Source organism: Apium graveolens, chromosome 9 (assembly GCF_009905375.1).
Source record: "Apium graveolens cultivar Ventura chromosome 9, ASM990537v1, whole genome shotgun sequence".
NCBI classification, from domain to species: Eukaryota; Viridiplantae; Streptophyta; class Magnoliopsida; order Apiales; family Apiaceae; genus Apium; species Apium graveolens.
The window spans coordinates 15,445,265-15,460,572 of record NC_133655.1 but is presented as its reverse complement, the minus strand read 5'-3'; the positions used below and the strand labels follow the sequence as shown (position 1 = coordinate 15,460,572).

Sequence of the window (15,308 nt, the reverse complement as noted above, 5' to 3'; positions counted from 1 at the left end):
TTTCCTAGGTGATTTTACCTTGTTTGCATTCTTGACATCTTTCAGCTTATGCTTAAGCTGCTTCTTTGTCATTAAGCCTATGTTCACTTCAGCTGTCTTTTCCTGTTTTAGTTTGTCAGAAGTTAATTGCTCTTTAACTTCTGATTTCTCATTTTCAGACTTTACAGTTACAAACTTAATAGGTTTAAACTTTGGCTTTTGCTTAACAACAGGCTTAATTTCTTCAGTTCCTTTATCATTCTTATCTTCTCCATAACCTAAGCCCTCTTTCCAGTTTCCACTACTTAGCAAATTTTGAGTTGTTTTGCCAGAGTTGGTCCAAGTCCTGATAATCTCTCTTTCCTTTTCTAACTCAGTTTTTAGAGATTCATTTAATTTTAGCACTTCATTCCTAACATAAAAAGCATCATCTCTATCCTTCTGAGTTTGATGGAACATGACTAACTCTTTTTCTAAAAATTCATTCCTTTTCTTAAATGCAAGATTTTCAGAATTTAATCTTTCACATGTTAAAGTTTGGTCTCTATAGCTAACAAACATGGTTTTAAGATATCTTCTCAACTCATTAAAATCATCAGTATGAAAAGCATAGGTAGTCTGATGTACCTTTGTTTCAGCAGCTTCAGAACTGCTCTCAGCACTTTCTTTATCAGCATTTGCCATCAATGCATAGTTCTCCTCACTTTCAGAGTCTGAGGTGTCTGTCCAGCTTTTCTGCTTTGTGACAAGAGCCTTGCCTCTGTCACCCTTTACCTTCTTGCAGTCAGGAGATATGTGGCCTTTCTCACCATAGTTATAGCATTTAACATTGGTGTAATCTCCTCTGTCAGACTTTCCTCCTCTGCCTTCAGATCTTCTGAAATTCTTCTTATCAGAACTTATGCTTTTCCTGGAAAACTTCTTTCCCTTCCTGAACTTCCTGTATGCAATCTTTGTGATTCCTTTCACCATAAGAGCACACAGCTTCATCATCTCCTCATCAGCATCAGTCTCAGGCAAGCTTTCAGAATCTGAGTCATCATCACTCTCAGAACTTGATGACTCAGTATCAGACTTTATGAAAAGAGCTTTACCCTTATCTTTCTTTGAGGAAGCTGCTTTGGGGAATTCTTCTTCGGCCTTAAGAGCAACTGTCCTTGACTTTCCTCCTTTCCTCTTGCTTCTTTGTTCCATCTCCAGCTCATGAGTCTTGAGCATTCCATAGATTTCGTCAAGAGTTGTTTCATCAAGATTGTAGTTGTCTCTTATTGTCGTTGCCTTCAAATCCCAGCATTCAGGAAGAGCTAACAGGAACTTAAGGTTTGAATCTTCAAGATCATACTCTTTATCAACCAATGACAAATCATTCAAAAGTTTGACAAATCTATCATATAAATCATTCAATGACTCATTAGTCTTTGAGTCAAAGTGTTCATACTCTTGAGTGAGTATTGTCTTCCTGTTCTTCTTAATTGTGTCAGTTCCCTGACACCTTGTTTCCAGAGCATCCCATATCTCCTTAGCAGTCTTGCAGTTGATTACCATGTTTGACATTACATTATCAATGGCACTATGCAGTAAGTGTCGTACCTTAGCATCCTTAGCAATTGATGCTATGTCCTCAGCAGTATATTCACTCTTCTCCTTTGGTACGGTCTTTGCTGCTTCACCTGCAACTGCAACAGCGAGTTTGGTTGGTTTGTGAGGACCTTCCTTGATTCTATCCAGGTATTCTGGATCTGTTGCTTCCAGGAACATGGTCATCCTTACCTTCCATATGGGATATTCAGATGGTCTCAGTATGGGGACTCTGACGGTCTCATACCGACTCTGAATTTGTGTCTTTGGTGGTTCCTCAGTTGTGGTAGGCTTAGTTGGAGTTTCTGTGTCCGACATAATTGTGTTTGGATCTTTAACTGTATGTAAGTTAACAGATAGGCTCTGATACCAATTGTTAGGTCACACACACACTGTAGAGGGGGTGAATACAGTGTATAGTACACTCAAATCGAACTTTAAGAACTTAAGTAACAGAAAACAAACTTTATTGAAACAATAAACTCTGTTACAGTATGGAACTGTTACCTCTCAGTGATGAACAAATATAACGAGAGCTGCAAGGGTTACAATGAATAATCTTTTCTAATAATGATAACACTTATAGTGTAAACCCTATGTCTGTGTTTATATACTACACAGTTACAAGATAATCACTAATTGATATGGAATATAATTCTGCTTCCTAAAATATATCAATCAGATATCTTTTCTTCCAAGTATTCCATTCTTCATGAAATTCCTTCTTCATGCATATCTCTTCTTATGTTTATCTCGATCTTCTTTCCTTTAATCAGCTACTTTCCTTATCTGATTGTCCTTCAGCACTTAAGTTCTGATATCTATCTTCTGATGATTATCTCCTGATAATATAAGTACTGATATCCTTAAGTCCTGACTTCCAGTATAAGTACTGATCAACAGTTAAGTACTGATTTATCCTGTTCACGTAAGATCTGAAAGCTAAACATAAAACATATTAGCCATGACATTATCAAATATATCTAACAATATCTTGAAAGGATACGCTAGATTGTCATTTCCTTTTAGTATGTATCCTTCTTCTCTTACTGCAATATAACACAAGAATTTTTAAAATGTAATCTAGCTTCATATTAATTCAAATAATAACATGCATCAATACCTTTACTAAAATTATGTCAAAATCATTAAAATAATTCAATCCACAATATCTGATCTCATTGATTTAATTAATTAGAGATGTCGACTTTACACAAAACTGTAAGTAATATATAACTGTGAAATAGTTACTGATCTGGAGTTGCACAATAAATGCTCATTGATTTATTTTATTGGAAATACCGGTGTATGCAAAACTAAATGTAGCTAATGTGAAGAAGTGATATGGTAACTGAACTGAAGTTAGGTTGTTCACATGTTCAAAGACTCTTTGAGCTCTTTAATTTTTTGTTGTGTCATTTCACCCCTTGAGAAATCAAAAATCTCTTCACTTAATTGATGCATGTAGAAACACACACACACATATATATAAATTTAGAATTGCATATATATATATACAATTCTCACAAATCGTTTCACTGGTCTTCGCTACTGCAACCAAATCCGGAACAAAGCTCCGCCACCGAGTTGGCCACTCATGCTTCAAAGTCTGTATATAATGTGGAATTCCAAAAATGTACCATAGACATATCCCAACACAGCTGACATTTAAAAACAAGTTATAACATTATACAAGAGAGAGCAAAATAGAGTACATGGACCAATATAATATTGAGTTTTTTGATATATAGCCTTTTCCTTGTAAAGGAAATTTTATCGCTTGAAAGCAATCAGGTTAATAATATATGAAGATATAATTTATAACACAAAAACTACCCAAAGCTTCTTCATATTATAAATGTTTTCACACAATGAATTTAAGTACCTTAACAATAACTTCGTAAATGTAGTTCTTCATTCCATATATTTGGTGAACATGAAAATCATTCCACCTGTACTTTATAACACCCTCCAGAACCTACAAATACAGTAGAAACTCAGCATACATTGCAAACACATTGGTCGGAGGATATTGAGATACCAGCAAGTATTCCACTTTCATAAGTTACTACTTTGTTCAACATATAGTATAATATGTGCTTAAAATTGAACAAATCCCTTGGCTCAAAATTGGACACTTTGACATATGGAATGTAATTAGAATATTAAAAAAAGGAATAAGACGACACTAACTTCGTAGCGATGTATAGACGAGTATTGACAACAGAAATCCACCCAGGCCTTAAATAATGTAGTATGCATGAATACATTTAATTTTATTCTATTTTAATAGTATATGATACTATTAATATATAACGGTAAGTAATCAAACTTTTAAATTAATTTCTAGTGAAAATAGTGAGTGAAGGAACGTGTTTAAATATGTATAGAATAACTAATACATCTTATCTTTTATTGCTTCTGGTTCGAAATCAAAATATTGTTCTGGAAATAATAATTATAACCTAGTGCCTAAAACATACATATTATAGGATCAAAGACAAGCCTATACAACCTAGTTAATCTTATTAAATATACTTATTTATAATTAGTTAAAGTTATAGCTTTGTCAATATATAAACAAGATCCACATATTAGCAATCTTCACAAAATCTTGTCCAAAAAATAAAGTGGCCGGCTGAAATGTGTTTTAACTGAAAAAAGGGTAATATACTGCAAAACTGCTATCACATACTAAAATTAGACTTCTTGTATTATTTTATGATTAATATGGACACAAAACACTTATATTAACTTTATTACCTCGGGTGAGAGGTGGTGTGACTACACCAACAATATGCATTATAAGTTGAACTAAAAGTAGAGATTGACTAAAATTTTATGCTTCATATAAAATCGCACAGAATTTAAATGTTACACCCTACTCTAACCTCAAATTCCTACATTTTGATGAAGTTATAATAGAAAAAGTGGATGATGGAGTAAGCTGACCTGCAGAGCAAAAAAATTGGTATTAAGATTTTGTGTACTTGAAAGTATGTGAACAACTTGGAGCCACGTATCAGGATTAGTTTGCAACTCTCTTAAAATTTGATTTGCCGCATTCCTCTGAACCATTCATTAACACAACATGACAATATTAGAGATTCAATATTATAAATAATGGTAAAGAAATAATGGAATTTATTAGGGGTCAACTGAAGTCATAAATTGCAAAATATTGTACATGTATTTGCCATCCAAATACAAGTCTAACACGAAAGAAAATAACATTCAGAACATTTCCCAAAAATGGTTAAAGAATTAAATTACTAAAAAGAAAAAGATTTAGAGAAAAGAGATTAATTAAAGTTACCACCAATCTTAATAGGAGTTTCGAGAAAGATGCGTAATGCTTTTATGACCTGTATTCTATTACCTTTTATGCCCTAAAATTTCGTCAACTATGGATACGTGCATGCTAGGTATAGTCCTAACTTGATGGACTCACCTTTTGAAGTAGAGGTGCAACTTGTAATAAAAAATTATACTAAATGACTTTTCTTACAACGTTCTTTTTAAAAGGGTAACACTCAAAGAGTAGTATAATATATAAAATTATACCACATTTAAGGATTAGAGGTACATCGTCATTAAAAAATGAAATCAATCTCAACTTATGCATACCAATATGCACGCATACCTCCTACAGCAAATGTTGGTGAAATGCTTTGAGAGAATACGCTAGATTGTCATCTTCTTTTAGCACGTCTCACTTCTTCTCTTACTGCAGCATAACACAAGAATTTTAAAATTGTAATCTAGCTGCGTATTAATTCAAATAATAACATGCACCAACACCTTTAGGACAACATTAATTGTGACCTTTAAAATAATTTGTAAATTATGTAGTGCGTTGCAGCCACTAATTTGGGTATGATTGGCGGCACTCCTAGAAGTATTTTGCTAATGGTGAGATAACCTACGCCATAAATTTTGTTATACTTTTGAAGAACAACCAACCGGAACCTTCAGAAGCCTACACATGCCCAAAGTAAAATAACTACTAAATCAAATACACTAGTATATAAATTTCAGAGCTTCCGGTGATATGAGAGCAATATATTGAAATCAAGATATACAGATTGTTGAGATATGATAAGAGAATACAATAATTCTCGTTCATTTAATTTGGGGCATACACATGAAAAATATGCCCCGACACCAGATTCGTCCATCGTGTAGTAGACAAATTTAACAAGACAAAATCCTAAAATATGTATAGGATTTCTTTATGAAGCAATTCACACCACCGGTTACAGCAAATGTATATAAAATTAGTCATTGTTAGCACTAATACATAAAATTAGTAATTTGACTTGTACATATAAGTATTCACTGATAAACTAATATTAGAACTATGTTATGGTTGAAATTAAGTGAACTTGTACTGGTCAAGTTTTTCGAGAAAGAGGTATGGGGTTTAAACATTCATAAACCACTTAAAAAGTCCAAATTCCGTGTAAAGCCCCAGTTAAAGAAATAACTAAGAGGAATCCTATTTCAATCGTAAACCAACAATTTACCATATATGTATTCAAATTTAAGAAATAACTGAATCCTAAATATACGAAGAGAAATCATATCACAGTTCACAAATAAGTGAATGAATCAAAGAACCTGATATGGGCTCCTGTTGATGGTAACGATCAATTAAGGCATGCTATGCGGTGGGATGAAAACAAAGAACCACACAGTCTGTGTATAATATATTTGTAGTGTATCAAAGTTTAATATGTAGATAACATGACACCTACGTAGCGTCTAACCTGGATTAAATTATTTAGAATATTATGGGGATAAAATTGTCTCATCAATATTATTTCACATGTCCCATATTAGAATATTAATAATAAAATAGATCGTGGGTAATAGAAAGAAGGGGAGAGGGTAAAGACCCTTATCCATTATAATAATCTTAACAAAATCATTTTCCTTTTTCAATATCACGAAAAGCGATTAGGTAAATATAACATTTATCATCTAACACTATATCACCTAAATTTGAGATTTTTTATCATCCTACCCTCTGATAAATGGTTGTTAATATAACTAATGAAGCAAGCCATATACGGAGCTATCAAAATTTTGATCACATGAACATAAAATTGGAAATTGTGCGTAAGAAAATAAAGCATATTCGATTGAATGAACATCAATATAGAATGGACAAAATTTTCGATTAAACAAGATTTTATAGCTCCGTTTATTATTTTAAACAAAAACTGAAAAATATCATAATTTGGACGCAAAATTCATTTCGTTAAAAAAAAACAACATGAAAGATTTCATAACAGTACTTGAAAGTTGTTGATCAAACAAGTACTTCCCCCAAATCTCATCTACCATATGTTCACTCAGACCCTAACCCTAATTTGAATCTCCCCCAATTCACAATCATGAATCAAAATCAACCCACAAAAACCCAATTGAAACCCACCACAAAGCCACCACTACCATCTCCACCACAATCTCACAAACGTCTTCTCGTCAATTCAAACCCTAACCCTAATTTCACCACTCCTTCGCCTCAATCTTCAATCTCCGATGATGATGATTCATCGGATGATGATTACCGTAAAAAGACTCGTGATATGCCTAATTTGTATGACTGTCATTCGTGCAATCGTCATGTGAATTTCGCTGATCAGAATGATCGCCTTAGGATTCTCGAAAGCGTGTGGCGTGTCGTGCTTTTGTGTAAGGAGTGTTTGAGGTGTGTTGAATTGGGGAAAGTTTGTTCGTATTGTTTGAGTAGTGTTTCGGGTTTCGAGTGTTTTAAGTGTGCGAGTTGTGATAGGTTAGTGCATAAGGAGTGTGTGGACAAGTATGGGGTTTGTCCTCCGTGGTCGTATTGTCCGGTGGATATGAGGTTTAAGGTTTGTGTGGATTGTTGGGTGCCGAATTTGGTGAAAGGGAAGAGAGTGGAGTATGAGTTGTTGGAGGATTTTGTGATGGAAGCGGAGTGTGTGGCAGGGAAGAAGTTTGAGTTGGCGGGGAAGAAGTTTGAGGTTTCGGTTAAGGTTAAGGAGGATGCGATGAGGAAGAGAGATGTGGCGAAAAAAGCAGTGGATTTTGCGAATGGTGTGTTTAAACGGGATGGGTTGGAGGATGGAGAGTTGGCTTTGCAGTTGCATCGGGCGATGAATAGCTCACCGAGGATTTCGAGGAGTTTTGGGCCGGTGAATTATAGTTGTTTGGGTGGTGGGAAGAGTAGGAAGTTGGGTTTTTTTGGGAAGATAAAGGTACGTGCGGATAAACAGTTGAACGAGAGACTTGAGGCGAGAACTCGTTTGGAAAATGTGGCGTGTGAAAATGGGAAGGGAATACGAGATGTTGGTGATAGTGGCATGGTTAAGGAGGGGGTTGTTGGAGAATGCAATCCTGGTGTGGATAATAGAACGGAGTCTGTATTAAGGTATTATCAGAGGCGGAATAAACAGAGGCAAATGGTGGGCAGAAGGGCTCAAAGTGTTGATATTCAACCTACATTGAAGTGTTATCAGAGGCAGAGGCGGAATAAGCTGAAGGGGGTGTTAGAGTCTGAGGTCAAGAGCACCCAAAGTGCAAGGGACCGCATTGTGTTGTACTACAGCAGAAGAAAGCATGATCGCTTTATGTCAAAGTATAAGAGGAGGAAGTTGGGCTTAAAAGGAGTTTCATGTGGTCAAAGGAGAAATCTTTACGATAGCCTGCGGCTTCATGAATATGTATTAGCTCTGCCGACACCTTCCAAATGTCCATCAAATTGAAAATACCATCCCGTGCTCCATATATACTATCCTGTGATGTTACTCTTTAAATTTGCTGGCAAGTGGTTCATGCAAAAAAGTACTAGGAAAAAGATAGGTAAGCATATCATTTCAATATCCAGCATCAACTAGATTTTCATTTGCGTTCCAATACTCTAAATTTGCTTTGAAATGCTTGTGAGATTTACTTGCTTTAAGACCATGTTATGTTGCTTTTATTTGCTTACATTTCTATTAAACAGATTATCTGTCAGACCTGATCAACTCTGTCTTATATTCGCATTTCTTTTGTTTATATTCTTCAGTCGTTACCGTTTTGCAATTATCTTAGAAGATGCACAATTTTCACTTCCTTATTTTTATCATCGATAACTTTGTGCCAATCTAGTTGCGGTTTAAATTTCCTTGGAAGTGATAGTCATATATTAAGTATCACTATATGTGCATTATGGCTGTGCTTTTGCATTTATCAAGTTTCGTTGCTAGGTTGTAGGGTTTGAACGCAGAAACAGCTTCATTAGATGCGGGGTACTTTGCGCTGTGTATGACCTATGATCCTTGATGTGCATACTTTGTACTTTGTAGATATAGGTGAACCAAGTTTAAGCTTTCAAGTTCAAGTGATTTTTCTATCTCAAAATCTTATCTTTTCCCCAATTCTCGCCATCTCAGAAATAGACTTTAACATCAGTGAGGATATCTAGCATCATAATTGTTTGCAGTTCCCGAGAATCTAGAGGAGTAGAAAATTGTGGTCGTGTCTCCTTAAGGCCCACAACAGACCTATCAGAGAAGGGATCCTGATGCAGGACAGGGGTAAGGGTGGGGTAAATGGAGGGTTAAGGGAGGGGATAAAGACTTATCTCCTCAGAGAATCGGCAAGAAACACAATAAATCCGCAGATTTAATCATATTTATCAACTCTATTAATAAAAAGAGATTGCATGTGTTTATATAATATTCCTAAGACTTGGTGATCAAGTAACTTGGAGACTAAGTAAAATCAACGTTAAAAGGAAACAAATCCTTATAATCATAACTCATACTTATTAATTATCTACGACTATATATATATATGTATATATTTTCTAGAATATTCCTAAATAGATAATATAATTACTAAATAAACATACTTACGTCTAAATAATACTATAAAGTAATTAACAACTAATTTAAGTATATTATGCTCCGCATCATTTTCCTCCTTAAAAAAAATTCGGCTGCGAGTTTTATAATAAAGAAGAATCCATAATCCTCGAACGGGACTCCATATGATTTGGACTTGAATTTTTGGAAATTGAGATATATCTTCACGCTTGACTTCATAAAACCATTTTGGAATCATAAAATCAATATGCTCAACAAGGTACACTTTAGCTTGAATTTCTTTTCCACAAATAAACTCGACACGCCCCTTTTGTTGCTCATTTTCAACATAGTCGTCGTCCTCCTCCTTTTGTGGCACATCATGATCCATTTGTGGCTCGGATTCAAGATTCTTTACGATGTTTATAGGCTTTTTCGTGCTTTTTGTTGATTACTTAATGGAATCACAAGTTTGTTATATCTTTTCCAATCTAGCACTCATGTCCTTTGATAACTTCAACATATGTTGCAGTAATGCTCTTTCACGCTCAGATTCCATTAAATCATCATAATATTGCCACTTCTCGTATGATCTTACATAATCAGAGCTATATGGATCCAATAATGAAAGTGAAATAGATAAGGCTAAACGATTTGTCTCAGTAAAGGGTTTCTCACAGTCAATTGTTTCGGAGGATTTCATCGTTCTTTCTTCAAGAAAATCAAGGAGAACGGGACTGTTTCAGAATATATAAAGGGTTTTGGAAGCCCTCTAACTTCTGGACAGAGACTGCAGTGGCTGGTGGTGGTTGATTTCGGTTGCTGGCTGCTGCCGGTGGCTGTTGGCGGCGGCTGCTTCTGGTGGTTGGGAGTTTTTTTTTTTTTTTTTTTTAATTTTTTTTGTAGGAAGGTGTTTGATAAAAGGTTTAGCTGAAGGAACGGTGGCTCTTGATACCCCACTTTAATGCAGGACATGGGTGGAGATAAAGGCCTATCTCCTCAGAGAATCAACAAGATGGGGTAAAGGGAGGGTTAAGGCAGGGGATAAAGGCCCATTTTCTCACAGAATCGGCAAGAAACACAATAAATTCGCATATTTCATTTATATTAATCAACTCTATTAATAAAAAAAGATTACATGTGTTTATATAGTACTCATAAGACTTGGTGAACAAGTAACTTGGAGACTAAGTAAAATCAATGATAAAAGGAAACAAATCCTTTCAATAATAACTCATACCTATTAATTATGTACTACTATATAAATATATTTATTTATTTTATAGAATATTCCTAACTAGATAATATAATTACTAAACAAAAATATACTTACATCTAGATGATACTATAACGTAATTAACAACTAATTTAACTATATTATGCTCCGCATCAGATCCCCCTCCGTTGTAACTATATTAAGCAAAGACTTTAGCTAAGCTATTCTTGAGGAGATATTACCTTCTTTAAGGTGTTTTAGCTCTCTAACTGTAATGAGTCTAAACATAGAGCGGATTTACCTTAACCTCCTGCCTCAGTCATTAGTGTCCATGCAGATTTGGTTAAATGTGACTTTCCCATACATTCCAGTGACCAGTGATGATATGGTACATTGGTCACTAGGTAACAAAAGCCTCGTCCATGACATATTACTTCACATTAGTATCATAATAATACTTCCACTCCATCCACAATTTTGTCAAAACTAGCAGCAAAACTAATATGGCTACATAACATGACAAATGAAGACCAAGATTAGTCCACGTGAACTTTGACATGTTATGATGTTTTGAAGTGGATTATAAGAAGATGAATTTCAGAATAAAAATGGAAACACATTCTCTTGTTATTCAATAAAATGTGCCTTGTCTCTAACAAAACATAAATGTACCCTAATGTTTTCAGTTGAAAGTGAAGAACTATGTTACTTGGACTTTTCATTTTACCAATAAGTACCCGTGTCGGCCACTTGACACCCCAACACGGACATTCGGATTTGGACGCTTATTTTAGGGCAAGAACATGAATATTTTTTAAAATGTTTCCGAGTCCGATACTTGGACATGTATCCATGTCGAACACTTCTAGCCAAGTCTGAGTAACACGGTGAAGAATAAAGAAGAAGCATCTATTGTACCAAAATTTCTTGAAGAATACATTGAATGTACGTGTTCTCCTTGAGAATATGGTGTGCCTTATGCTACTCCGAATCGGTCATTCCAGCGGTTGTACTTGTGTTGGACATGGGACACGACACGGGATACATGAGCAGATTTCTTGAAGCCAAGTCTGAGTAACACGGTGAAGAATAAAGAAGAAGCATCTATTGTACCAAAATTTCTTGAAGAATACATTGAATGTACGTGTTCTCCTTGAGAATATGGTGTGCCTTATGCTACTCCGAATCGGTCATTCCAGCGGTTGTACTTGTGTTGGACATGGGACACGACACGGGATACATGAGCAGATTTGTGTGTGTGAAATAGGATTCTTTGTCATTGGATTGAAATATTTTGGAGGTTGCCGGAATAGTTTACCAATTTTTTTGAAGGTTATGACTATATATGTTTACTAGTCATGTACATGTCTGATGAAAAGTTAAAGACAAGTGGTGCAGTGAAGACGAGGGGGCGGGGTTATAGACGAGGTTTTTTTATCGCAAAAAGAGATTAAGGGACAATTAGAGGGACGGACTACATAGATATACAAATATACTTCGGTGTATGTATACTATATATATATGACCAATGAAAATAAAAGGAATTTATCATCTGTGTCATCTTCTAGGCATCTAATGGACGAGATTAAAAATGAGGACGTTCAACATGAAAATGAAACGAGTAAGAAGAGGAGATTGTAATTATGGAGGATAAGCGTCTTGATCTTAATAATGATGAAGAATCAGACAGAAGATGTTAAAGCACAAATTAGTTTTATATTAGTTTCTTAATGTTATGAATTTATATAGTGCGCTTTGTTGTTCAAGGTCGTGCTTGTTATATGGAGTGTTTTTCGAGACTTGTGGATTATTTCCCCCTCTAATACTCGAGGAATTGTCGTTTCTGAGGAGTGGAGAAAATTATGAGTATTAACATAGCTGTAAATTATTTCTCTGCAAAGATGGTTTTAATCCAATTTACTAAACTTGGCCTGAATCAGCTGAATAATATAATAGGTTCTCGATATTGTTAGTGCATAAATGAAAGCAAATGAAAGCAGATTAGAGAAAAATATAGATCTTGTGGTTGTACAATGTTTCTGTTGTTATCTTTGATGAACGAAAGCGTATGTAAAATATGGAGTTTATAAGCTAAATTCTCCATGGAATCCCATGGGTATCATATTTACACATTCTAATTTTAAAATGCCGAAGGAAGAGTATTGTTTTGGACTTGGGTGGTTTCATGTTACCGGGTACCTCTATGCATCCTCATTCTTTAAAACTGTATTATGAGAATAAGATTAAGGAAATGAAGACATACCAACATGGTTTATGAAAGGCTACCCAATTGAACCATGGATCATCATTGGATCTAAAGAAGTGGTGAGTTGGGTGTCGTTATTTGTGGTAAAATTGACAAAAGATAGAATGCAAACTATATGTGATTTGTTTTGACGTTGATCGTAGCAAAACATCAGCTAAAGGAGGCTGAAAATGGGATACTTCCTGTGAGGAGATTGGCGAGATGGACATCTTTTTGTGAGAGCCATAAATTTGATCGGCTTTGACAATCTCCTTTTATGAGCAAGTTCGTATAAGAGAATATTTTGGCAAATTTAACATATTGCAGTTTGGAGGAGGTCATAGAGTTTGTCAACTTGTCAACTGTGAAGCTAAATCAAAATTTATTCATTGTAAAATAGCTGATAATATTTTAGGTTAAGAGTTTAGCGTGTTTAGTTGTTTAGTGATTAGGGTATGGAATATACAAAATATTATTGTAATTATTGTGTTTGTAAAATAAATTGTGTGGTGTGTAAGTGTAAAGAGATATTTTTATCTTATAAAGATAAGATATTCTTACACGTGTATGAATTTGATTGACTTATCAGATTTCCCTCCAGGACTGATATAAATAGGATCCCTTTGTATTGGTTTAAGTCATCCAAGTCTTTGACAACTAGTCCAAGTAATAAATATCAGTGTGTTCTTATGCCTATCTTGTAACCGTGTTCCTTCCTATAGTTCTTGTAACTTTCTTGGTGATTGTGCCTTTTCGAGTGAATTGTAAATTCGGTATCATGGAAGCTTAAACCACCTCCCCTTATTCCTCCCCCGACAAATCAGCAGTATTACGGTGGCTTAATTTTTAAAGAGAGTATGCTTTATGGTGGCCCCAACAGGGATCCTCTCACACCAGAATTTTTGATACCTAGAAACACACTATGAAATGACTGTTATGGTCTTTAATTGTGGCGCTATAGGGTGCCATGATGGTGCGGAGGTTTGGTATATGTTCAGATTAATGCTGCAGAATTTCATGTTGGTTTAAATGCTTTTGTGTGTCCATAAAATACTTTAATCCCAAATGTGAGTTTAGAGGAATAAGATCATAAGGCTAGGCCTATTAAGCTCATCCATTTCTCCTCTTTTACTTCTCGTAATTCTTTCAGTTCTTCTGAACCAAAAAATAACTAGTTTCTTTATGTTAAGGAAGATACTAAAATCCTTATTACTGAACTTCCTATATTAAATCTAGGTGTGTAAATGGTTTGGATCAAATCGTTTTTGGGGTAAAAGTCGAACCAAAACGTGAAGAGCGGTTTTAAAAAATTGTCATTAAATGCGGTTGCGGTTGCGGTTAACCGCCCCAATTGTGGTTGTGATTATTGCGGATCAGTTTGCGGTTCAACTACTTATTTTAAAACAATTAATAATTTGCAAAAGGAAATAAATTCTGAACATTAATAAATTTAAGTTTAAATTTCTTGATAAGTCCACATTCAGAAATAAAATACAAACTCTCAGACTATCCGACTAATGACTAATACAAATTTAGTGAGAGATGACTAATACAAATATAGTGAGAGATAGAACTTGTGCACGGTGAGAAACTTCAGAGACGGAAGTGGGGATAAGTATTGGACTACTAGTCGGGCTTCAAGTAATGTGATTTGAAGTCAGGACAATTAAGTATTAACAAAGGTATATTAATATTGGAATATTAAAAAATAACCTTTTAAGCAATAAATCTGTTTACTTATTAACTTATATGAAATTAAGTTTATCTTTCAAAATGTATTTTATTATAAATATATGTATCGGTTTGCGATTGCGATTTCACGATTTTTTAAAATTTAAAACTGGATCCAAACCGCGAATAAGTGATTATTAAAATTTAAATCTGCAACCAACCCGTAATTCGTGATTATCAGCAAAATGCGGTTTGATTGCGAGCGGTTGAGCGGTTCGTCTGTATGTCTAATCGCGAAATGTGGTTCGATTGCGAGCGGTTGAGCGATTCGTTTGTATACACTAATTGAATACATACAGAACCTTTACAGAAAAACATAATGTTGTCCTTGTTGTTCTAAAGCAGGTTCTTTCGTCCGACAAGGGCAATAGAGGATAGGGAACTCATGCTAAACTCGTGCTAGCATCGAAGCTATAACAAGTCGCTATCCCATCTATTGGAGCGTATTCCAATTCATATAGGAAAATCATTGTTAACCTAGTGGCAAATAAATAAGTGGCAAATGAATGGATACACTCATCTCGATCTTGGAGCAGTTCAAATGACCTTAATACTCTACGGAAGAAAAGGCTTGCTAGTAATGGCAAGAATGGCACTTATACACACTTGTTTCGAGAAATATGCTCATGCATATATTGCAACCATCCAAACTACACTCAAAGTTCTCAATATGAGGCTTTACGACCCTCTTATCTATAACAATCTCAAAATTTAGTTGCAG

General features: G+C 34.9%; 1 protein-coding gene and 1 long non-coding RNA gene across 4 annotated transcripts; one reads left to right on the top strand and one right to left on the bottom strand.

Annotated features, from left to right (window-relative positions):
* Window positions 1-2,074: 2,074 nt before the first annotated feature.
* Window positions 2,075-6,316, bottom strand: LOC141683518 (uncharacterized). 3 transcript variants are annotated; one of them, XR_012560340.1, is made up of 6 exons: window positions 6,178-6,316; window positions 5,201-5,284; window positions 4,510-4,626; window positions 3,443-3,535; window positions 3,085-3,218; window positions 2,075-2,606 (listed from the first exon to the last, which is right to left on the bottom strand). It is a non-coding gene; the product is annotated as an uncharacterized LOC141683518 (long non-coding RNA). The 3 variants fall into 3 exon arrangements; XR_012560341.1 differs by having other exon boundaries at window positions 2,075-2,499; XR_012560339.1 differs by having other exon boundaries at window positions 2,075-3,218.
* A 507-nt stretch (window positions 6,317-6,823) lies between these two features.
* Window positions 6,824-13,309, top strand: LOC141683517 (uncharacterized). The gene is made up of 2 exons (XM_074488254.1): window positions 6,824-8,406; window positions 11,298-13,309. Exon 1 carries the CDS (start codon window positions 6,957-6,959, stop codon window positions 8,307-8,309), a length of 1,353 nt encoding a protein of 450 aa, XP_074344355.1. The 5' UTR covers window positions 6,824-6,956; the 3' UTR covers window positions 8,310-8,406; window positions 11,298-13,309.
* The last annotated feature ends 1,999 nt before the right edge of the window (window positions 13,310-15,308 follow it).

Coding starts and splice junctions, on each gene's coding strand:
- LOC141683517 (XM_074488254.1), top strand. CDS start 6,957: ATGAATCAAAATCAACCCACAAAAACCCAATTGAAACCCACCACAAAG.